Source organism: Rhipicephalus sanguineus, chromosome 1 (assembly GCF_013339695.2).
Source record: "Rhipicephalus sanguineus isolate Rsan-2018 chromosome 1, BIME_Rsan_1.4, whole genome shotgun sequence".
In the NCBI taxonomy this organism is placed as follows: Eukaryota; Metazoa; Arthropoda; class Arachnida; order Ixodida; family Ixodidae; genus Rhipicephalus; species Rhipicephalus sanguineus.
Window position 1 is genome coordinate 146799239 of NC_051176.1, and position 23522 is coordinate 146822760.

A 23522-nucleotide genomic window follows, 5' to 3' on the forward strand; every position below is an offset into this window, starting at 1 on the left:
AAGATGGCCGAGGTTGCCCAAGTGCAGTCATTGGAGACTGCTTCATTCAGCAGTGTACGACATTTCATTACTGCGTTCCCTGCTCTTTTGCCACAGCAAAGTGGTGAATCAAGAGAGAAGGCAGTCAATGAACTCCAAGTGGAGTTTACTAGCTTACAAGCATACAGTGTTCCAGCAGACATTTTGAAGGAGCCCAGGTGCGACGTACAGTGGGCACGTTTGGGAGCTGTTCGAAGTGTTGATCGATCGCTCAGGTTCCACAGAATTTCAGTGGTTATGCTGGGCATTCTCTCCATTCCCCACAATAATGCGGAATGTGAGATAATATTCAGCACTGCCAACAAAAAATCGAACGGGGTTTTGCTCATCTGTCTTAAAAAACTCTCGAGAGCCTGCTGATGGTGAAAGGGCACCAGAGTGGAACTTGCTTTGAGAAAAGTTACACGGAGAACTTTCTCAAGCATGCGAAGTCCGCAACAGCAGTCACTGCAAAAATAAATTGTTGCCCAATTGAGTTGTAGCACTGATTACTCTCTGACCGATTTTACTTATGGTTGCAAAAACATGATTGAGCTTGTCGCTAAAGGCAAAACCCTCGGAACATGTAACAAAAAAGTGGGTTGGCTACACCCCCCCCCCCCTCGTTTGAGGGCTTTACTAATTTCTGTGTTGCTAGGTTGGCAGGTATGCTTTTCTTGACATAGTTCCAAGCAAGAAGTGCACAAGTCAACACTGCCACAAGAAAGACAACCATGCTACACGAAACAAAGGAACAAGGCCTCTCTGTTGATCTGGTCACATGCTCTTGGTGATGACAGCCACTGGTTTGGTGTGGCATGCAGTGGTGGGAAACTTGCGCCAATTGCGCCAATCTGCGCCAACTGGCAATTGCTGCTCCACACTGTTCCAAAAGGGTCTTTTTTGCCTAATTTGCGCCATTGCTGCGCCATAACGTGGTGTTAGGGACCGAAACTAATGTTTCGTGGACAGTGCGCTTCGTGAGTGGATGTACGTTGTGGTCGCCATCTTGAGCTGCTGCATTTGTTAATGGCACCACTAGCATCCCAGTCGTCGTGACAGCCGACGTAATCCAATTCAATATCAGTGGCAGGTTGCAACGGTACAGCAGCACTAGGACCCTAGCTACCCTAGCAGCACTGCAACCGTGCCGCAACCTTCGCTTTCTGCAAGCGATGCGCACTCCTCTCTGCTGATGCTCTAGCTGTCCTGGCAGCGGACGGAGGTGCGTTTGTGTTGTCGCCTAATAAAAGCATGCAGTATGGTTACGACAGAGCTACGCTTGCTGTGCCGTACGCGTACGTTTATCGTAATGGCGTGAGTGCAGCGTGGTTTCAGTGTGCACGATCCGCAACGATCAACTCCGCAACAGCGAGCTGCTTTCGTTTCTACAAAGCGGTACGCGTGTGAACGCTCTCTGGCACAACGAGCAGCAACGATCGGCGGCTAAAGGCGTGCAGTAGGCTTAAAGCAGCGCGACGCGACAGGCATGCCCGAGAAGTTAGGTGAATATATACTTATTGCGACAGGGTTGTCAGCGATACGTCATACTGGCGCGGTCGTCGGTGGCCGCCACCTCACATTCGCTCTTTCCCTGTGCAGGCATTAGAGCTGTGCACGGGCCGTATTTCCGAGCCCGAGCCCGGCCCGGGCCCGCTGACTTTGTCGAAGGCCCGCCCGAGCCCGACGGCAAAGGGCTGCGAGCCCGCCCAGCCCGGCCCGACGTACGAAAACACAATCCCGGGCCCGGCCTGGCTTTTTGAAGGTTCGCTGCAAAAAGAAAACATCGCCTCATGTCAGCATCAATGGAGTTCGCTTGCCAAAGCCGTCACGTGTATGGGGTATGCCAATGCAAGCGTCAGCTTGCACGAATGCGATCTACATCGGGTCGCTCGTCGCTGTCGCATGCATTTTCACTCATATAGGATTTGGCCTTAAATCTAACGCGGAATAGTCGCGTGGCGCCGTCACTAGCTCAGGTGGTGTTACTTCTATGTTTGTCGGAGTGCAACAGAGGCAGTGCTTTACCTCTTTTGTTTAAAGTAGCGAATGGAAAGGAAAAGCGGTAAAGGGCGGTCGCCGAAAAGGTGCTGTATGCGTGCTGGAAAATAATTCCCGCTCATTCTCTATACTTCGGGCTTGAGTTGGGCTTTGCGCCGGGCCCGAGCCCGGCCCGATAAAACTCCAAGTAGCCCGAGCCCGGCCCGGGCCCGAGGTGAAAATACGTCGGCCCGCCCAAGCCCGGCCCGCGGGCTGGGTCGGGCTCGGGCTTTTGGGCTACCCGGAGCCCGTGCACACCTCTAGCTTGCATCGCCGCAATCGCGCGGAAGTAGGAATCATTGATCGACCGATTTCCGCACTTTCGAAAAGAGACACTGTGGCGTCAGCAAGTGCAGCGGCGCAGTAAACTTTTATTGCGTAAAACATTATCGCGGCACGCAGTATAATTATACACACACACGCGCGCACACACACACACACACACACACACATGTGTGTGTGTGTGTGTGTGTGCGCGTGTGTGTGTGTATAATTATACTGCGTGCCGCGATAATGTTTTACGCAATATTAGAGGCAGTTGAGTGAAACCATTTACATACTGCTGACAGCCACCTTGCGCACTACAGATATTTTTTTGTTTTGCAAATAATTTGTTAATTGGGATTATTTATGCTAAATATTGACTTAAGGCAAGAAGTGGGATTTGCAAAGTTCGAGAGCGTCTTCACGAGCCCCCATTGCATTATTTGCGAGAAAGAAAGTCTCACGTGTACCATTTCTTCCGAGCTGCAAAGAAGCCTGAGAGATACGAGGAAAAAAACACGTGACTAGCGCTTTCGCGCGCCGCGATTGTGCTGCTCTCAGCCGTGGTTTGAGCGAACGAAATCAGCTGCGGCCGCGATTCGCCAGCTTCGTCACAGCTAGTTGCAGCGGTAGGCCGATAAGTTGGCGGTAGTTTCTTGCCTGTGTCAGCCAGTTGGTGCACGTGACGATGCAAGTTTTAGCGAGCGCGGGCCAAGCAACAACCGCCAACTTATCGGCCTACCGCTGCAACGGAGGCGGCGAGTCGCGGCCGCAGCTGATTTCGTTCGGTCAAACCACGGCTATGGTGGCTACCACGGCTGAGAGCAGCACGATCACGGCGCGCGAGTGCGCTAGTCACGTGGATTTTTTTTTATTTCGTGGGCTTTCTTTGCAGTTTGGCTAAATTTCTAGGCTAAATTGGCTAATTCTAGGCAGCTTGGCTAAATTCTAGGCAAAATTTTCTTTCTCTGTGTGTTTCATGAAAAGTTCGTGCCTGCTCCAAACACAGGGGTAGCTGCTCCAAAAGCAGATTTTGCCTGCTCCAATGGCTGCTCCAAAATGCTGGAAGGCATTCCCACCACTGGGCATGCTTTAAAAAAAAAAGAACACTCGAGTTGCATACAGCCAGCAAAATAATGGCCCTCGAAAGTTTTGGTTTCTGCAAGAGTCTTTCTATCTGTCTGCAAATTTTCACAATCCAGGAAGCGGTAATTTTTTTGTAATGTCATTTTGACTCCCCAGATTCTTGGTGCCGCCAAAATGCAGCAGCAGCAAAAAAAGGGGACGCCTACTTCCAGGCATCTTTATAATTTGCCAGCACCTGTGTCCAAAGCTCTGCTACAAATTTATGAGCACCTTATCGGAAAGAGAGCTTCTAGGAATTTCAACGGCATAAATGAAAGCCTTCGTTCACTAATTTGGGCTTTGGCGTCTAAGAAACAGCATGCTTCGCTATTTACGGTTGAAACTGCAGAGTCTTAGGCAGTAATGAAGTTCAACTGTGGCAATTTGAGAACCTCATTAGGTATCTTGGTGGAACTCAATCCAGGGGACCTGCACCAAGCAGCTGTGTCCAATCTCAAGCATGCTGCAGCCAAGAGTGTCCAGCTTGCACTAAATAAGGGCCAGTACAGTGTTAAAGGGACACTAAAGGCAAATAACAATTTATGTCACAGTGAAAGCTCAATGTATGACGTCTAAAACGGCAGTATTATCAAGAGCAGTGCCCTACTTACTGAGAAATTAAGCTAAATGTATCACACAATGAGCGCCACGAGTGGGACATTTTGGAAGTGATCCCGATGACGTGGGAGAGTCTGAATACAATTAATCACTAGTAATCAAACTAGCTGCAATAAAAAAAAGAACCTTCTGTGCATCAAGAAACGTAATAAAATACTGCTTGTTCGTTTCTGTTTGATTCATGGAAAAAAGAACCTCTTTGGCGTTGCCATAGGGAACGGCGCGCTTGGTTCAAAAGTTCCGTTTTCGCCGAACTGCGCTTCGCCCGGCGCTCTGCTTCGCTCACGCGGTCGCGTCTCAGTGGTAGTTTCGTTATCGTGTACTGCCGCGTGTGTTTTGCACGCTCGTGAAAGTCTTCGACAAACTACCGCATGCATGTGATGTTGCCGGATGCCCAAATGGTGCACGCCGCCACGCAGTAAAGGCGGGCAACGTTGGGCACAGCAACAGTGACGTGCGAAATACCGCTTTCAGGCGGGTGATTTGAAGTGCGCTAACGCGATGCGGACCACTAAAACGGGATTTTATTTCAAAATAAGCACTTCCTTGGCATAAAAGTAGCACTACGAGCTTTCTGGACCGCCGTTTCAACAATCAACGTCGACTTAATATTTGCCTTTAGTGTCCCTTTAATTAAGCAGCAGTCACATTATATATTCCTGGTGTCTTATCGGTATAGGCATTGCAAAATATGCACATTCTACTTGTTATATATAAAATAGTGTGCTACAGCGTAGACTACTTATAATGTAAGTCACCGGGGTCGCGAATATCCGCACTAGAAGCAGTACCGCACTATAACCTAAACAACATTCCTTAAAAGCTGCACGGGGGCAAAACATGTCCAACAAGCAGCCACACGATTCTGACAATCGAGGCATGTGACTGGGATGTAAATTTGCATCCGCTTTAAACTTGTAAAATGTTGAACAGTTAACGTCCGCGTACCTGCGACACCGTATACGGCCCGTGTTTGAACACTGAATTTAAGGTAAAGGTACGAACAAAAAGATGGAAACATAATGTGCAGCAGTGGAATGCGCATAGTCGGTACCTGTTATCCGTAAAAGAAAAAAATCTGCTCACGTATACAGGCACGTTGCTATATCCTCCCTTTGTATGCGGGACCCCACACGCGACAGCAGCAAGTAGTCTTCAGCAGCTCTTTATAGCAGGTTTTTCTTCCCATCCAGCCTTTCTGCCAACAACACCGTTTTTACCGAAACAAATTACAGTCCTCAACAATGCTCGACACTTGAGCGTCGTGTTCTGTCTGCCTCCATGTTGTTTAATGTTCTTAAACCGGTCTGCTGGTGGTAATCCGGCTCTCTGGTGGTGTCATCCGCTAGGACCCCATTCGTCAGATGGATGCACGTGCTGGCGGATCGTCCGCAGATTAGTTGTCCTCGTCCAGGACAAATCCGTATTCTGTCTGTTGTCTGAATGCACCATAAGCGGTATGCATAGACATGGAGTTCAGTGGGAAGGTAAACGGGAGTCAGAAAAAAACTGCGTTATAGCCGGTCCTGCACTGTAAGCGGTTACGTTATAAATGGGCTGAGCTGTATTTCTTTTTTGCACTTTTCTCAGAATATAAATTTATGACCATTCAATTTTGAGACCTATGTATCTTTGCATCTGAGGCAGGTACACCAATAATTCTTTTTGCAATGGAAATGTAAATATGTAGAGAATCCAAGTATGGGAGCAGAATCTTGAGTACAAGCCTTTTTAGCTGATTGTCAGAATTGTAACTGGAATGCAAGTGTTTTTCAAAGTGTGAAGTATTTCTGCTGTAAAATGATTACAGAATTACCCCTCACACCCGTCCCCCCTGTTTGCTATAGTATTTCAATCTTTAATCATGAGTCTATGTTTACATTTCATAAATGTCATTTTTAAAGCACTTTTTGTTCTGCCATGGTCATAAACAATGAAGGGGTAAACTTTAATTTTAATTATCTTGGGAAGAATGTAAGTTACAGGAAAAGTAATGACATATTTGAAAGCAATGTGAAAAGCTGCACAAACCAGTGCAGAGTATTTTGAAGGATATTCTTTTTTGGGGGACTGCACGTTGGTAGTGAGTGGACAACCACTGGAATGCACACATCGCTTTGTATTCAACTATTTTTTTGGCATCTGACTGTCGCCTTATTTGAAAAACATAGTTTCCATGCGTTGCACAACCTACCAAAGCAATGCAACTACGCTCCTTTTTAACCATATGCACACACAAAGAGAGTCCACAACTCTTGAGAACATGGGCGAAAGGTCATCAGTGTTAAGAGAAATGCACTTGCTGGTTTTCAGTTTGGTGCAGTGTTTCATATATCGAATGCGTCAGTGTGTGGGTGTTTGATGTCGGTGTGTACGAGCCCTGTACTTTTGGATCAGATTTCGAAGGGGCTTTTTCAATTATATATAACCAATAATTCGTTAAATGCAGTGTTAAATGAATCTGGAAGTCACAGTATATGCAAGTGTTTGCAGGAATTTGAAAAACCGGCATTTTGGTTGCCATTTCAGTACCATTTTCAAGGCTTTGTAAACTTTATATTTCATGGTAGTATTCTCAAAATCTTTCAATTTTAGTTTTGGCTAAGCTCCTTAGATTTTCTCTGGTCATCTGTTTACATATTTGATGACATTTAAAAGTCTGATAGGTTATTAGGGGGTGCGGTTGATTGTTCTTGATGCTTTTCTTACACCTTTTTCGTTTGTGTCCAGAAACAAAAGCATATACATTTTGGCGGGGTGGTGTTCTGTTTTTGAGTTCGCAAATATACCGTTTGGAATGTTTGAAAGTCCTTATAACCATTGAATTTTTTCCATGACTATCATGAACCTCGTTCAATGTGTGTATGTTGACAAAAATTAGCTTGTGCCATCATTTGCGATTATCTTGTTGCAGTGTAGTTGACAGTTGCCACCTTCTTCCTGCAGGTTGAGCTTGCCACTGGCCAGTTTCCTTATCAGGATTGTAAAACTGACTTTGAAGTTCTAAGCAGAGTCCTTCAGGATGAGCCCCCTTCTTTGCCTGATGATGGCACTTTTTCATCGGAGTTCTGCTCCTTTGTCAGGCAATGGTGAGTTAATGTTATTTTGTGTAACTGGAGTTGAAATTTGGTATTGATGTTCTCTGCTTCTTTTTCAGCCTCACAAAAGACTACAACAAGAGGCCAAAGTACAAGAAACTTCTGGTGAGTGTAGTTTTCTCATGTTGTCAGCAGGGTAAAATATTGGCATACAGTTGAAACTCGATTTAACGAAGTGATTACCACTCAGGAATTATTACGTTAATCAGGGTGTTCGTAAAATCGAGAAATGGATTTTTCCATCCTTAGAAATCTGATTGTAACGAAGTGTCACCCAAAAGCTATCATGGCATTATTCTTGACGCTAACAAACACCTAAACGTCTGAAAAGTTTGTAAGGGTGGTCCAGACATGGCCCAGACATGGCCCAGACATGCCATGTACGGGTGATGCAGGCCAGGTTGACGGTCATGTAAAGCTATGCCAGGCTGCTGATATACAGAGAAGGGGAGAACAAATGCAGTGATTGCACTAGCCAAGCAAGCAGGTTGCAATGAGATGATCAATGCCATTGCCATCTGTCGCATAAGGCATGAAATAACAAAAGCAACCACCGTGGTGTTTCTGTAGCAGCATTTACAGGGGTAATAAACTACCTCCACCCCTAGCACCATCTGGTATGTAAGAGCGCTACCGACTATTGAGTCCATTGTTTCGTGCATGGGCACAATGGGCAGCCTTGTCAAAATTAAACTATGGTCATGACTAGGGCAGCTGAATATTTTAACGCGGTAGAGTTAGAGTGCACGCTCGAAAAAAAGCTAGTCTGTGCCAAAATTTGAAGGAAATCTATGCTTTTTTTATGCATTTATTTCAGGAGAAACCGTTATATCGGGTCTTGTGTCAAGTTTTGTGAAATCGGGTTAATGGTAGGGGTGTGCGAATAGTGAATTTTAGAACTGAATTGAATATAAATCAAATAGCGATGACATCGAATCGAATGAGAATACGAATTGAATACTGTTCATTTTTCTAATATTAAGGCAACCATTTTCAAAGCAGCTCTAGAATGGTAATGCAACCATTTTTGAAACAACCCAAGAATTCCACAACATTTCACTTGAAACAAATATTCACAAGTTTTAACAAAGGAATGTTACGATTACTTTTAGCTGATAAAAACGTACCACAATTATGAAAACTGAAGCGAGCTTGTATACAATGGTCTAGTGGTTATGGCGCTCGACTGCTGACCCGAAGGTCGCGGGATCGAATCCCGGCCGCCGCGGCTGCATTTTCGATGGAGGCAAAAATGTTTGAGGCCCATGTACTTAGATTTAGGTGCACGTTAAAGAACCCAGGTGGTCGAAATTTCCGGAGCCCTCCACTACGGTGTCTCTCATAATCATATCGTGGTTTTCGGATGTTAAACCCCAGATATTATTATGAGCTTGTATACAGCAGCAGATAGGGCTTTAGAAATGTTTTGTAACTGCAGGTTGAAACACAGCAGTGACTACAGTATTTCAGTTGGCACTTTGTCAACACCTTTTAAATAAAACTGATATATAAACATTAAACAATATTCATTAGTCAACATCATCATGAATGTAATTATGAAGATAGCGTATTGATGACTCTGTCACTTTGACGACACTGGATTTTTAAACAAAAATGCCTTCATCCTGTGTGCTAGTCAATAGTCCCGTAAAACCTTAGGCTGCTTGCATCACAAGCAACGTTACCCTTCTCTGTTCCAGCATTTCATTTCTTTGATGTTTTTTCATAGGCGCCTGTTGTTCAAAAAATATTCGCCATTTCTAATATACACTATTCAATTCTTTATTTGAAATTTTCGAATATTCGCACACCTTTAGTTAATGAAAACATATGGTTTCTTGCCTGGGAATGGAAATTTCTTCGTTAGTTCGGGAACTTCATAAATTGGGTTTCGTTAGATCGAGTTTTAACCCTTTGAGGGTAGAATTCTTTCGTGAAATGCAGTCCAAAAATGTCTAATTTTTTTATTGCTGAAATAAGTTGTTCAGGCGATTCTGTTTAAGAAAGAAGTTGTCTAAAATTTTTTTGCATGACCGTAAAGTGACAAAAAAATCATTTTTGTTTTTACATACACATGGTTTATTCGTAAACTTGGCAAAAAAACTGCGCAAAATTGAAACAGGACACAAGGCGAAGAAGGCACGACAACAGCAAAAAGAAAAAAAAAAGAAAACAGCTGTAATTTAGCGCTGTTGTCGGGCCTTCTTCGTCTTGTGTCCTGTCTCAGTCTTGCGCTGTTTTTTGCCAAGTTCAACCATGAACCAACTAGCCCAAGCCTCGACCATAGTAAGTTTATTCGTAGTAACATCAAGCAAAATCCTAAAAAAACAAAACACTTATACGATTTTTTTTTCAAATAAAAGTTATGCATTGTATTAAACATAGCTCACTGACATACAAAAATAAGTGCACCAGAGTACTTTTCTGGTAAAAAATGTTCGTGCTCCCCAAAACAGGAAATGCAACCATGGCGGCGGCGTTAGTGTAATTTAGCGCTGCATGGAAACAAATGTAATTGCGCCCCAGGGAGCAATAAACGAGAGAGTCACAAGTGGTTACCCTTTGAGAGATTAGAAACCAAACAGCCATCAGCTTTGCGGGCGCAGAAGCAATAACCACCTGAAGGACGAAACCGAAACCAGCCACACTGTGTGCGTGCGTTCTGATGCGCAAGTTAAAGCTGCCACACCGCTTTGGAAAGCAAAAAGAAAAAAATCAACGGAGAGACATTGACACATGAACAAAAAATTCCACGTACAGTATAACCTCATTATAACAGACCTTTATAGTGAAGAGGATTTTGGTCTGTTGTAAAGGGAGTATGTAAAATCCAAGTACTGTTACAACAGACTTTTATGTAAACGCTGAATGGGTCTGTTATAACCGAAGAGAATTACACGAGTCACAAACGTGGTCAAAGAACAGATTTATTCTTAATGGGGGACGCGGCTTTCTTGCCGCGGAAAATTTTTTTTTAAATCAGTTTTGCTGAAAGTCCTAGTTTCAGTTTCTGTAGCCCCTTTTCTATTTGATTCCAAAATATCTTCACTGAAAACTACATAGAAGTGCTGTAAAAAATCTGGTCACCTGCCGAGGTGGCAAAAATTGATGCAGAAATGGCAAAAAAATACAAAAAACAGCGTTTTTCAAAAAATTATAGCTCCGCAACGGCACAAGGGGGCGCCGCCATTCTAGGCTCGTCGGAAAGAGCATTTCTCCATACTCAATTTCCCCGCTTCAGCTAGCTCCTCCATTCAGAAACAAGCGTACAAGAAGGAAACGTTTGACGTTCGTTTTGAGGCCTCTGATTGGCTGCTTCTGCCATTTTGCTCCAGCACGTCTCGCCATTGGACCAGTGCTCGCTCCAGAAGAGCGTCGCCTGCTGCTTGCGAGTTGCGAGGTCACGGCTCTCGAAAATCGCGCTACTTAGTGACGCATTCTGTGTTCACTGGTCAACGATCATTTAGAATATAATTACGCTTTACTTTGGCAGCTTCAAGTGGAAACTCAATCGTCAGAGTACAATATCATGCCACACTCATCACGAACATTGCAGACGCGCGTCTCGGACCGACTGTAATGGCGTTGACTCGTTGGACCCGCGGTTAGAGGTTCTGCTCATCAGCACTTCGGACCTCGTGACGAAGACCATCCAGGGAAAACTCTTTGTACTCGCGATCGAGCATGACGTACTCTGAAACATCGGGCACCGCGGCCACGCACATCGCAGCCGAGCTTTCTGCTCGAAGTCGTGGCTAGGCCTAACTACGTTCACGGCACCCACGTACGAGATGAATCCGAACTTTGAGGGCACGAACATCTTGCTAGGCGACGTGCGAAAGCGAAGAAGCCGCAATGTGCTCCGTCGTAAGCAACGAATCACATCGCCCGCTGGCTCCTCAGAACTGCGGATGGGCAATTTACGCTTTGACAGCGTAGCCCCCCCGGCCAAGCTCACCGTGCAGCGACCGCTCAGAGCAGCAATGGCAGCAGCTTGTAATTTCGCGTGTCGGCGCCCCAAACCGCAAGACCAAGCACGCTGCGCGCCGATTTTTGTCGCCGCAGCTAGGCATAACTGATCATTGACAGACAGGAGATTGGCGGCCTTTGTTCTTGAATCGGTACGTCTATATCCGGTGCACTGTTCCCGTCCCGAAAGTATGCCAAGCAATGTTTGAAGTCTGAAGTTATTGCATTTGGAATCTCCGTTGTAAAGGGGTCCTGACCACCTTGCTGGCCTCACATTTTAGTCAATTATATCCGAATGTCCGTTGTACCAGAATCTGTTGTAAACGAAGCTCAAATAATAGAAGAGATAGGGAGGTTGGCATAATGCCGCAAATTGGTCTGTAGTATCCGAATCTCTGTTGTAAGCCGATCCGTTGTAACGAGGTTATACTGTATTCCCCAAGTGTGGCAGAACATTCCAAGCAAGAGAAATGATAGAAAAAGGTGCACGTTTTAAACCAGCCACACCGCGAACATGCACTGATGGGCAAGCGATAGCTGACGCGCCGCTTTGGGCAGCAAAAAAGAAAAAACAACGGAGAGACATCGGCGCATGAAAAAAATTTCATGTATTCCCGAATTGTGGCAGCACACGCTAAGCAAGAGAAATGATAGAAAAAGGCCCGTGTTTTAAACATACAGGCTATGCTGTACATGTACGGCGAAAACCCTTTGGTGCCTATTAGGTGATGCCGTACATGTATGGCATAACCTAATGTGCACCAAAGGGTTTATGCTGTACATGTACGTCATTACCTGTATGTTTAAAACGTGTGCCTTTTTTGATCATTTCTCTTGCTTTGCACGTGCTAGTGTCACACCAATCTCTTTTCTCCTCCTCCTCCCCCCCCCCCCCCCTCCAAATTGGCGCACCGGCTTTCGCTTGCTCGTTTTCCTTTCGTCCTTCGTGTGGTTATTGCTTCTCGTGCCCACAAAGCTGATAGCTGTCTGGTTTCTAATCTCTCAAAGGGGGACCACTTGTTACTCTCTCGTTTATTGCCCCTTGGAAACAGATTAAATCTGTTTCTGTGCGGCACTAAATTACGCGAACGATGCCGCCGTGATTGCGTTTCCTGTTTTGGGAACTCAGAAAAACTAACTCAGTCTCGTTGGTGATTAGACAAGGGATTATTATAGTTTCTTCACTCATTTTGCTTTCTGGACTGGCGCATAACCATGCAAGTTTACTTCCATTCGCTTACTCACGCAGTTCGCTTACACTATAGAAGTGCGCGCCGGTTGCTCTGCTGCTAGTGAGTCGAGCGGCAATTCTTCCGATGTGGACTATTCCCCAAGTGGTGAATCAGAATCTGATTCATTGGATGTCAGTTCGTCAGACAAGGATTTACTTACGAGTTCAGCCTTGGATGATGATGGAGCGACATCTCCACTATCACACGCTGAAAAGTTTTTTGTGTTAGAGCAAGAGCATTTTTTAGTGGAAAAGTTCTCTGGTGTGCTTATTTTTGTATGTCTGTGAGCTATGTTTAATACAATGCATAATTTTTATTTATAAAAAAATTGTATAAGTGTTTTTTTTTTCCAGGATTTTGCTTGATGTTACTCACAAGTAAACCATGTGTATGTAACAACAAAAATGATTTTGATTTGTCCCTTTACGGTCATGCAAGAAAATTTTAGGCAATTTGTGTCTGAAATGGAATCCTCTGAAGATTTAATTCAGCAATAAAAAAAATACACATTTTTGGAGTGCATTTCGCAAAAAAAATTCTACCCTCAAACTGTAGTGCAGGAAATGTCTTTCACTTGGATTTCACAAGACTCGAAAAGATGCTCTAATTAACCGAATGTGGAATTATTGAGGGTATCAATAAAGCATAAACAAATGCATACTACATGCTTTTATTTTCTGCATGAATGCCACGAATCCTGTTCTTTGGCATAAATGCAGTGTGCAAGCTGCAGTTGTCACCTTGCGAGTTCCTTCACAGTAGGAGGGGGGGAGGGGTATTTATTTAAGGAATACCAATTCAGAAGTGGGATCACTCATCATTGAAATCTGAGGAAGTGCTTTTCTTCTTAGGTGGTATTCTAGTGCAGTCACATCAAGGGATACTTTCACTTCCACAAAATCTCGTGTAACTCTCCGGTGAATGCATCTGTGACAGTGTTTCTTGTGCTGTGTCTCACTCCATTGCTACTTTTGCGTAGTGCCTATAGCATTGTTGGTCGTATAAATTGCGACCAACAATGCTGAGAAAGACAGTGTATCACAAAAGTGAAACTGCATCCAAGACTGATTGCTCAAGAATGGATTGCTCACTCCTTTGTGCCATAAAACTTGTTTGAGATTGAGAACTTCTGAAAAAACCACCCATCCATGTCATTTCGGTGGCTGTGCTTAGGCTGTAATAATGTCCGGAAGTGCTTCCGAGTGGTTTCATGTTCAAATAGAGCTTCTCAGTGGCACCACCATCCGTGAATCCTGCCCTTCAAGGATTGTTGACTGAATGTCAAGCCACCGAGCTGTGGTGGAGTCTCCCAGCTCCTCATTTCTCGAAACAGGTGTCATACTGAATGCACTGTGCTGCTTTTATTTACCAGAGTCCTTAGCTTTTGCTAGTCTTAAAACTCCACCAAATCATGCAGAGCCAACACCAGCCACTAGGAGCACCACAGTGTTGTAAAGGCATCCATTCAGAACAGTGGTTGCAGGCACTCATTACTTGTTTTAGTGGTTTGACTATAATTTACTGTTTTACTTCTGGAGCGGTTTGGTCATAAGAGTAGCTAGGCAAACTTGAATATCTGAGAATGCTTTTGAAGTAAAATGAACCCCATAATAAAATAAGTGAATTGTCACAACTTATGGCTGGAGGCTGTTGTTAAGCAGGAAACACACAGTGTGAATCTGCTGCATGCAATTAATTAGCATATCACACGTCTTAGTCTGACTTGCCGCATGTGAAGCTTTGGTACACATGAAATGGATGAACAAGCAGCATGCAAGCTTCCCCTACAATTCCTTGGCTAAAGCATTCTTCGAAATCTGCTATTTCCTACATTCCCACAGCCTACAAGGATTCCATGTTTTTAACACCTACCTCAGATGAAGAGATAGCATCTACCGTGCTCGCACTGAAAGACACGTGCTCGCCCGGTTACGATGAAATCAGCGTTTCGCCGATTAATGCTGCTATCTGCGACATCTTTGGCCCACTAACTTATATCTGCAGCAGAATGTTGCAGACTGCCATTTTCCCTGAGAAAATTAAGGTTGCGCGTGTTACTGTCATTCATAAAGGTGGCAGTAAAAATGACCTCAATAATCATCGACCAATATCGGTACTGCCGCTTTTTTCAAAAATTGCAGAGCGTATTATTTATAAACGATTGTATGATTTTATTCAAGTTAAAAAGATTATCTCGAAACACCAGTATGGCTTTCAATCTGGAAAATCGGTGGAATCTGCTCTACTGCAGGTAAAAGAAAAGATACTTAGTAATTTCGAACAGCGATATTTTACAGTGGGAATTTTTCTTGACTTTCGAAAAGCGTTTGATTCGATCAAACACCAAATCTTGTTTCAAAAGCTAACGACATATGGTATCCGTGGACTGGCCCTTACATTATTAAAGAGTAGTTACCTCGAAGGCAGAATGCAATATACACAGTTTCACGAATTAAAGTCAGACTTAGGTAACATAAACTTTGGGGGCCCACAGGGATCTATTTTGGGTCCTTTGCTCTTTCTTTTATATATTAATGATATTGCTAACATTTCTTTTACTCCCGCCATTGCTATGTACGCCGATGACACTAACGTTTTCTTTTCTGGTCCAGATCAAAATTCATTAGAGCAGCGTGCTAATATCTGGCTAAACGAACTTCATACCTGGCTCAATGTGAACGAAATAAACTTAAACATAAAGAAAACACAGTACGTAATATTTCGTCCAAAAAATAAACCACTTCTTCATAACGTAAAATTGAGTATCAACAACAATATAATAACGCCAGTCAACTCTTGCCGATTCTTGGGAGTTGTTTTTAGGTTTCACCTCAGCTGCTCTGAGCACATAAATTATGTTCATGCTAAGCCATCTAGATCTCTTGGTATGTTATACAGGCTAAAATATTTATTGCCGTTGCACGTTAGAAAACAATTGTACTTCGCTTTTATTCACTCCCACCTAACATATTGTCACCTAGTATGGGGTACGTGCAACAAGACGGATGCTGAACGTGTTTCCTCTCTACAAAAAAGGAGCCTAAAAATGATTTCTTCCCATCCTCCCCCATCAATTGACTCTCTGTATAAAACTCTGAACGTACCACCATTCTCAGTGTTATATCAGCTTTCTTTGGCAACAATGATTTTCCGCGAATTCAAACACGATCGTACCATGTTCTCAAACAAATATCTAAACAGACAAGTGGCATATGACCTTCGCACTATTTCATTGACGGGATCAAGACCAAGAACTAAATATGATACTAAAACTATAGATTATCAGATTATTTCATTGTTGAATGCATACCCATCCCTAATCGAATTGGCCAATCAGAACTCAAGTATGTCTCGCTTTAAAAAACAAGTAAAGCTACTTTTCCTGCCTCCTTGAAATATACAATTATTTTGCTATGAACGTGAAAATTATGTAATTTTGTATATTTGTATAACATTATAAAATTGTTAAACCCGAACAACGTAAACCTTGTATAATTTTTGTCCCATGTGTTTTTTACTGTTCATGTTGTTTATATCAGCTGTGCAATGAGCATTGTACTTATTTTCTCTGTATTGGCTCCTGCTGTTCGACGTGTAAGTCCAGGGTGAAGGCCTCATCAGGAGACATATGAGTCTCCTTTTGCCTTGCCTCGTGGACATATTTCATGTTATGTAGCTATGTCCGAAATAAAAATAAACTAAACTAAAGCATTTGCAATCCTGCTGCAGCTCATAATAAAGTGCTTATAATCAGCCATATCGGAAAACTTTGCACACACACATGGTTCACAATGAAGCTGAAGCAGTCAAGTTTTTTTGTATGACGAGCTTCTATTCATTTGGTGAACAAAACACCTTCCTCATCATGGTCCTTCTGTCAGAACAGCACCCTATCACACAGCACCTGCATGCGTATGTCACTCACGAATGCGACTTCATTTCCACACAACCATTTGTTCAGAACTTGACATGGAAAATAATAACAATGCCAAAGTGTATGCTCAAACTTGCAGCTTGTGCTAGCCATCACAGCGTTCTCTTCTCAAAAGGATGCACTCTCCTGAATGTGGTGTCACTGCGCAGTGGCCTTGTGCAGCATTTCAAGGACGCTGCCATAACATTGCGAATGAGCGGGGTTGTAGTTTTGAGCGGAATGTAGTTGTTAGGCACCAAGTTATGTTTGATGTTTTATGTCACTGCTGTGCGATAAAAATGATCAAGTTTTATGTACTGTGTAATGTGCACAAGAGGCACATTGGAGAAAAGTAGGCAACAACCTTATGAGGTGTGTGGCTGAATTGTTGCAGGAACATCCCTTCATAAAGCGGTATGAAACGAAAGAGGTGGATGTAGCAGCATGGCTAGCCAGAGTGATGGACAACTCCCAAGATGGCCAGTGAAAAGAGGCGGCTTATGCAGACTCCCATGGAAGCAGCAAGCAGATGCCAAATCGAATGCTTGGTTTAGTTTCCAACCAGCAGCGGCTTTGCCCTCACATGTCGACATGTTTTTTTCATGCGACTGAGCAGGATGGCACAACACCAGAGTGTAGGATCCACATAAGAGGCTGGCAGGTCATGCCCATTTTTCATAGCTGCCCATCTTGGTGTCGCAGTGTGGAGCAAGGTATGTAGGATGCAGTGTACACATGCAGCGACAACTTCGATGATGTCTTGCCAGTGTACACCAGATACCACAATCTGTGGCAAGTATCTCACTGGTATCTCTCTAACTTGTGCCACCCCTCCCCCCTTTGATTTCACTACCTTTGATATCTTTGTGACACTGACACAAAGGTAGATGGAGAAGGAGTCAAAATAAGAGGAGACACTGGCCATGTTTTAGCTGCTTTTTATAACTGGTCTGCATTGAAAGCTGTCAGTGCTTTCTGTGTACCTTGCTCCATGGAAAAAAAAATGCTTTTGCATAGGGCCCAGCTTGGCTTGAAGAGCAGCACAGTCATTTGGATGCTGCAGTGCCATTGCAATGTTACCGAGTACCTCGCTTCTTCTGTTCTGTGTCCTCTGTTCCTGCTTTGAGGCCTAGGAAACACCATTGGCCACAGAAAACTGCCCACAGGGTTGAAGACCACAGACAGGTACTGTAAATGCTCCCAGCTGGTAGGATGAGCTATGTGTGTTCTGTTTGCCTCTGACAGCCAGTTTCCCATGCAAAAGGAAGGTTTCTTTGTAATATCTTTAGGAAAAGGGTATTTACTCTGAACAAAGGAAAATCGACGTGTTGTGCACAAGTCTGATATTTGGCAGCAGGCACAATGGGCATTGCAGGACTACATCACAGTATGCAGAGTATGGTTCTCATTTTTATGAGCTGAGAGTTATGAGGCTGTGCCAGTTTCTTGGTTTTTCAACTGCCAAGGACTGTACTATAAGGCAATTTTTTAAAGCAAGTGGGGAGTTCAGGTTTTTACAAATTGACGTGTTTTTATAGTGTATAGCGCCATTTTGTACATATATATATATATATAATATGTGTCTGTCTGTCTGTCTTTAGTGTGTATTATAAACATTTTAATGCTGCTGATTTTCAGTGAGCTGAAGTGGAACGTATCTTGTAATGCTTTTTAGTCCTTACTGTAAAATTTAAGCTTGCTGTGTGCTACTAACGCAGTATCTGTATGTCCATGCAGCCACCCTGCTCAGATAGTAAACATGCAAATGCAATCCTACTTTATATGGCCACTAAAGTGGCTTTGCATTAGGACCTTGTTTCAATGCATTTATTTTTTTGTAAATGCTCATGAAAGCAGCCTGGTGCATGGTCCTTGGAACTTCTTATTAATGCCAAGCATTAGTTTGTAAGTGCAATGTCCTTTTTGCTAGTTGCTCACTATTTACAAAAAAGAGTTCTTTCCTTTTGACTTTTTGCTTTTTATTCGACTGCTTTTATTGAGCACAAGCATTAGATCATTCTGCCCACAGCATTGTTTGTTACTGAGGCTTCTGTTCTTTTCAAAAATTGTCTATAAGGAAAATGTCACAGTTGCATAAAATTTTTTTAGCCCTAAAGTATAATTTGCTCATTGCACAAAGACCTGGTGCTTGGTTTGCTTTCCCTGTGACACCTGCATAAATGCTTGAATGCATGTAGAAATTACTTATTTCTTACACAGTACATAAAATTAGTGCGGCTCTGTTACTGAGCAGAGTACTGGAAAGATTTCCACCACAGGTCGTTTGTCGGAGTACGGCTGAAATCTACCAGTATCTATTTTCTTGGCCAGATAAACCATTGCACGGTGGAGTTAAACTTCGCTTTTTTTAGAAGCTTTAATGAGAGCTTTTTACCCTTTAGTTAGTAACTGAAAAGTTGCTGCCCAAGACCGCCCCCCCCCCCCCCCCCCGCCCTCTCTCTTTTTATATGTTCGTGTACACTGTCCTTCTACTGGTTATTTGTTCTGCATCCATTAATGACAGAGTTACTAAGTACTGTTCCAAATAGAGAAGCACAGTTCATGGACATAATTTGAGTAGGACATTTCGTGGCATCTTGTTTGTATTGTTGTGCTTCTGCTAGTATTTGTCTTTGGGTCCTGTCAGTAGATTCAGTTTTTCGTGGTGCAAAATATTCCACATCAAATTGCATTTCACTTCACAGGGATTATGCTATGGCTAGTTAATGCTTGAACTATATAGGTGCATTAGCTGTTCTGTTAATCTGGTCCTGTGTGCAACTGCAGATGCCACATAGGTTATGCCCGGTAAATATTTTTTTCTCCTTGTACCTTGCTTGCCCAGATATTCAACACGTCTTTGAAGTTTGTGACAGTTTTTGTTGTCGTATATTTAAGTAGGCATTTTTGTAAAGATTCAGGCTTTCTCCAACATGTGTTGCCTCTGCCAGCTCCTTTACACTATTTAACTATGTGTGCCTGTTAGACAGGTTTAAGGGTATACAGTTGTTGCTGTTACATTACATGGCTTGGTCTGCCATTGTGATATAGATGCTTGTGGAGATGAGACAACTTTTTGTTCACACTCCAAGCTGGTCTTCAACCCTGTGGGAAATGGTGTACAGCCGTGTTTATGTATAAACACAGCGGCTTGTCTCTTGTCTTGTTTGACTAGGCTAGGATCTTCTCTTGCTCTTGATGCGTTGTCCTACTTAAGTCACCCCCCCCCCCTAGCCGGCTGCTTCCGTGTTTTTGCTGGGAAGCAGCACGTGCAGATGTGATGTACATAATGTTTCACAACAGTGTAACCTATATATTGTAGATGATTCACATACTATTATGATGTAAATATGATTGAATCGTGTGTAAGTAATCCCTCTCTGTCGCATGCAAATGGAAAAGTCTTGTAGAGTAGAGGGGCAACCTGTGTATGTGTGTGCTTTTTTTTTCCCCCCATTGTGAAAATGCGGCTAGTCAGTTTTTCTATGTTTATTCACATGCTGCACTGAGTGATGGGCAGCAGTCATTGCTTGACTGCCGCTTTTGTGTGCAGTCATGCATACACAACCTCTGGAGACTTAATTTAGGGTATGGCTGGGTGCCCATTGCATTGCACAGCCTTTAGTTTCCTTTTGTGCCATCGTTTGTGTGCAGGGGCTGTGATGCTTTTTTTTACCTCATTCTTTGTGATGAGTTAGGCACACTACGGAACTGGGATTGAGTTGATGCTTAGTTGAAGTGTCACTAAAGTATGTATAGTTAAAAAATGTGCTTGTAAAGTGGTGTTCATCTTCAATGAGGGGACCCTAAAACTGTTTAATTTTTCTGCAATGGCTCCATGTGGCGTAAGTCTCTCCATTTTTTTAGTGCTGCTCATGTTGTGGCACTTCAAAAAACTGTAGGTAGTACAAAAGCCACATTTCTGTCATACAGGCTGTGTCCATGCTCCTAGGGGGGCAAAAGTGGCTTTGTTTCACATGAACGTCTTAGTAGCACGTCTCAATTATTGTGGCATTCATTACAGCATAGACAGGCAACATGATGCTGCTGATTCATAATTAATCACAAGCCACCTTAGGTTGATACAAAAACGCAGTAAAGTGGAACGAGGAGATAAGTGCTTGCTTATGGTCTTAAGTGGGTGCAAGATGTGCACCGCCTTCCGAACTGTTCCAGAGTCCCCTTAACGAATGCCGGTGTTGTCACACGCTTGTTTGGTGAGCATTCTCATCAGCGAGTTGTGTGCGGTATTTTTTTATTGAATGGAAGCATTGTGCTGCAAAGTATATGGGGCAGGGTTAAAAAGCATTGTGGATGCATTGTTTTGGTATGTAGTAGATGCACGTGCTCTTCGAGCTGTCATGTTGCTTTCTTTGTCGCTTCAAAGTGTCTGGTTGTGTTTCTTCTTGTCAAATTTACGGGTTGTTTCTACTGCTCATTTTTCGTCATGCCCATAGTAAGGAGACACCACAAAACACCATGGGTGAGGGTGCACTGTTTTGTTGCTTGTTAAGCAATATGCAGTGAATGGCAACTGTTGTTTACAGTCGTGTGCAACTTTAGAAGGCGGTGCCATTTCCACCTCAAAGGCAGATGCACCAATGAGCATGCGCTGTAGATGTCGCAAGCCAGACGGTGGTGAGCCCCACCATCGGAGAACACCACTGAGTGCATGAGCGGAACTATTTCTTTAGTCGCGAAGGCATTCAGCCGCCACTTCGCTCTTCTGGGCAGGGCCTCTCTTGCCTTCTAAAAGCGGTCATGAACCAGGCCTCAGGCTTGGTGAAAAACATCCTGCAGAAAGCAAACACTTCTACTATGAACAGCTCAGCCAGACCTTGCAGTCGTGCGCGGCAAGGAGAGTTTAGAAGCGGAGCACAATGTTGCCATTTTGTCTGGCGCCTTCTTATCATACAGAGGCCCATGCTCGCACTGCGGAGCTGCCGGCACCTGCTGTTCTGCGTCAATCAAAGGATAGCATGCTATTGGCCAATAGACGACATAAAGAGCGGCGTTGGGATAAGATGCGCCTCTTGTTTGAGGTGCCGCCACGTGTCTGCGCCACGCTCCATAGTCATAGCTACACTAGTGCGCACAGGAATCACAATGGGGAAGAGTGATTGCATTTCATGACGAGTGCTGGCGTAACTTCTTTCCCCCATTCCATCCCTCCCTGCGTAGCTTCCAGTGCGCTCGTCGGGACGAGAAAAGCGCTTAGAGCGTGCAACAAATCCCTGCAACTCCGCTCGTTCTTGATGGATTCGAGAAATTTTTTAGGAAATTGATTTGTGAGTCGACAAACTCTGATACTGTGGTCATTAAATAATGCATGTTGTTGGGCGAGTCAGCCGTACATCATTAAACTAGGTGCTGCGCAAAAAGAAAAAACATGGACAAAAAAAAATAATGAGGACGGGCGCAGACTCGCGAGTCTGCGCCCGTCCTCATTATCTTTCCGTCCATGTTTCTTTTTTGCGCAGCGCCTTGTTTAATGACTGAGGTCATTCAATGATTACTTGGAAAAGTGGTTCAGGACTCCTTTAAGTTGCGTCCGACTGTAGTTCAGTAGCCCTCTTCCTTGGCATGGAAAGCCCACAGGCATAAATGCTAAAGTGTACGAGACCATGCATGTAATTCTTTTGACCCTGGCTTTGATTTTTTATTATTTATTTTATTCATGTTGTTGCTGTTATGGTGAATGTGAAAAATGAGAACTGGGCTTCAGTAGTGCTGCCAGGCCTGCGTGTGATGTGGTTGCTAAAATGGTGAGGAGATGATTTATTCGCTAAGTGTTCAAAATGTTGCTACTGCACACACTGTTAAGTGTCAGCAGTGTCCCATGTACGATACAGTTCTGGTGCAGGTGAGGCAGTTTGCCTTGCCCACTCTCACAGCACTATCTTATGGTTCGAAATGCACTCGTGCTGCTTTTGACATGCTGTTCAGGCAAGCTGATATAAGCCATCACTACCGGAATCTTGCAATTTAAGCATTGGTAAATGTCTCGTAACTGCTCTGCTCTTTATCCATCATGTGGTTGGGTGTCAGTCTGTGTGGCACCTTTTCGTCGGTTTTATCACAGACTGCATGCCATTCAGATGTTCGTACTGTTTTAATGTTACCCAGGAATCTGTTAAAAGGATACACTAGTCCTGCAGGGAAATTCTACTAGAAATTGCAACGTGCTAGTGGCCACAACGTATTCATTGTGTCCTGCATGTGTGTACCAGTGCATTATCCCTTGACAGAGCATGAAAGAACGTGACTGGCATCAGTGGGTGAACCTGGTGTTTGCAGATCGTGGGCAGTAATTATGTGGTGGTGCCGCTATTTATTTTGCAAGCTGTTTCTTTTATCAAAGTGATTTACAGATATGATCTTCAAAGGCTGCTGGAGAGTGCATTTATTGAGGCTTTTTTTTTTTTAAATATGAATTGGAGAACAATTGCCTTCTCTACCACTTTTTTTTTTTTCATCTTTACGTGACTGTCAAGCAGTATGTGTGACCAGTGTGCATTGTCATGAACCAGGGGCATGATATACACAATCTGTCTCCATCTGGCAGTGCCAACTGTGATGCATTGGGCATTCTGCCTGCCCTGCTTGCCTGCTGGTTCCCTGTGGCGAAATCTCGACTGATATACGCTATTGTCGACGAGTGGGGCTCGATTGTTTTGCAAGATGCAAATAAAAGTGGCATTCTGCTCATGAACCAGTGGTTGCTTTTAGTGTAACACCTTTAACAGGGGCGTAGCCAGAAATTTTTTTCGGGGGGGGGGGTTCAACCGTACTTTATGTATGTTCGTGCGTGCGTTTGTGTGTGTGCGTGTGTATATACGCAAGCAAAACTGAAAAATTTCGGGGGGGGTTTGAACCCCCCCAACCCTCCCCCTTGGCTACGCCCCTGACCTTTAACCTCTTCAGACCCGAGAAAACAGTAGACAAGGTAAACTCGTATAAACTCTATTGTAAGCATATTACGACCACGAAACACTCTTCAAAAGAAGAAAAGAAACGAAAACTGCAATTTACGAGGAGAAAATGGCGGTACCCATTTGGGTACATCAGTGAAAATCAAGAAAGGAATATCTGTTTAGAAGGCAAAGAAACGGGTCACATTTAGCGCAACTAACGCAGGTTTTTCCGCTGCAACCTTGATTGCGCCATCTCATCAGATACTTTAGGGGAACATGGTCTGGAAAATGCCCTTGCATATCAAATCGGGCTTTATTTGCTGGTATTGAA

The 23522-nt window shown here is 43.8% G+C and overlaps 1 protein-coding gene across 1 annotated transcript in view; it reads left to right on the forward strand.

The window, feature by feature from the left end:
- Positions 1-22989, forward strand: part of LOC119399813 (dual specificity mitogen-activated protein kinase kinase 7) — a gene marked incomplete in the record, with an annotated part of 59266 nt that extends 36277 nt beyond the window's left edge. Inside the window, 3 exon segments of the mRNA XM_049417071.1 lie at positions 7012-7154; positions 7223-7268; positions 16672-22989. Of these exon segments, the coding sequence (XP_049273028.1) occupies positions 7012-7154; positions 7223-7268; positions 16672-16764 (282 nt within the window).
- Between the last annotated feature and the right edge of the window lie 533 nt (positions 22990-23522).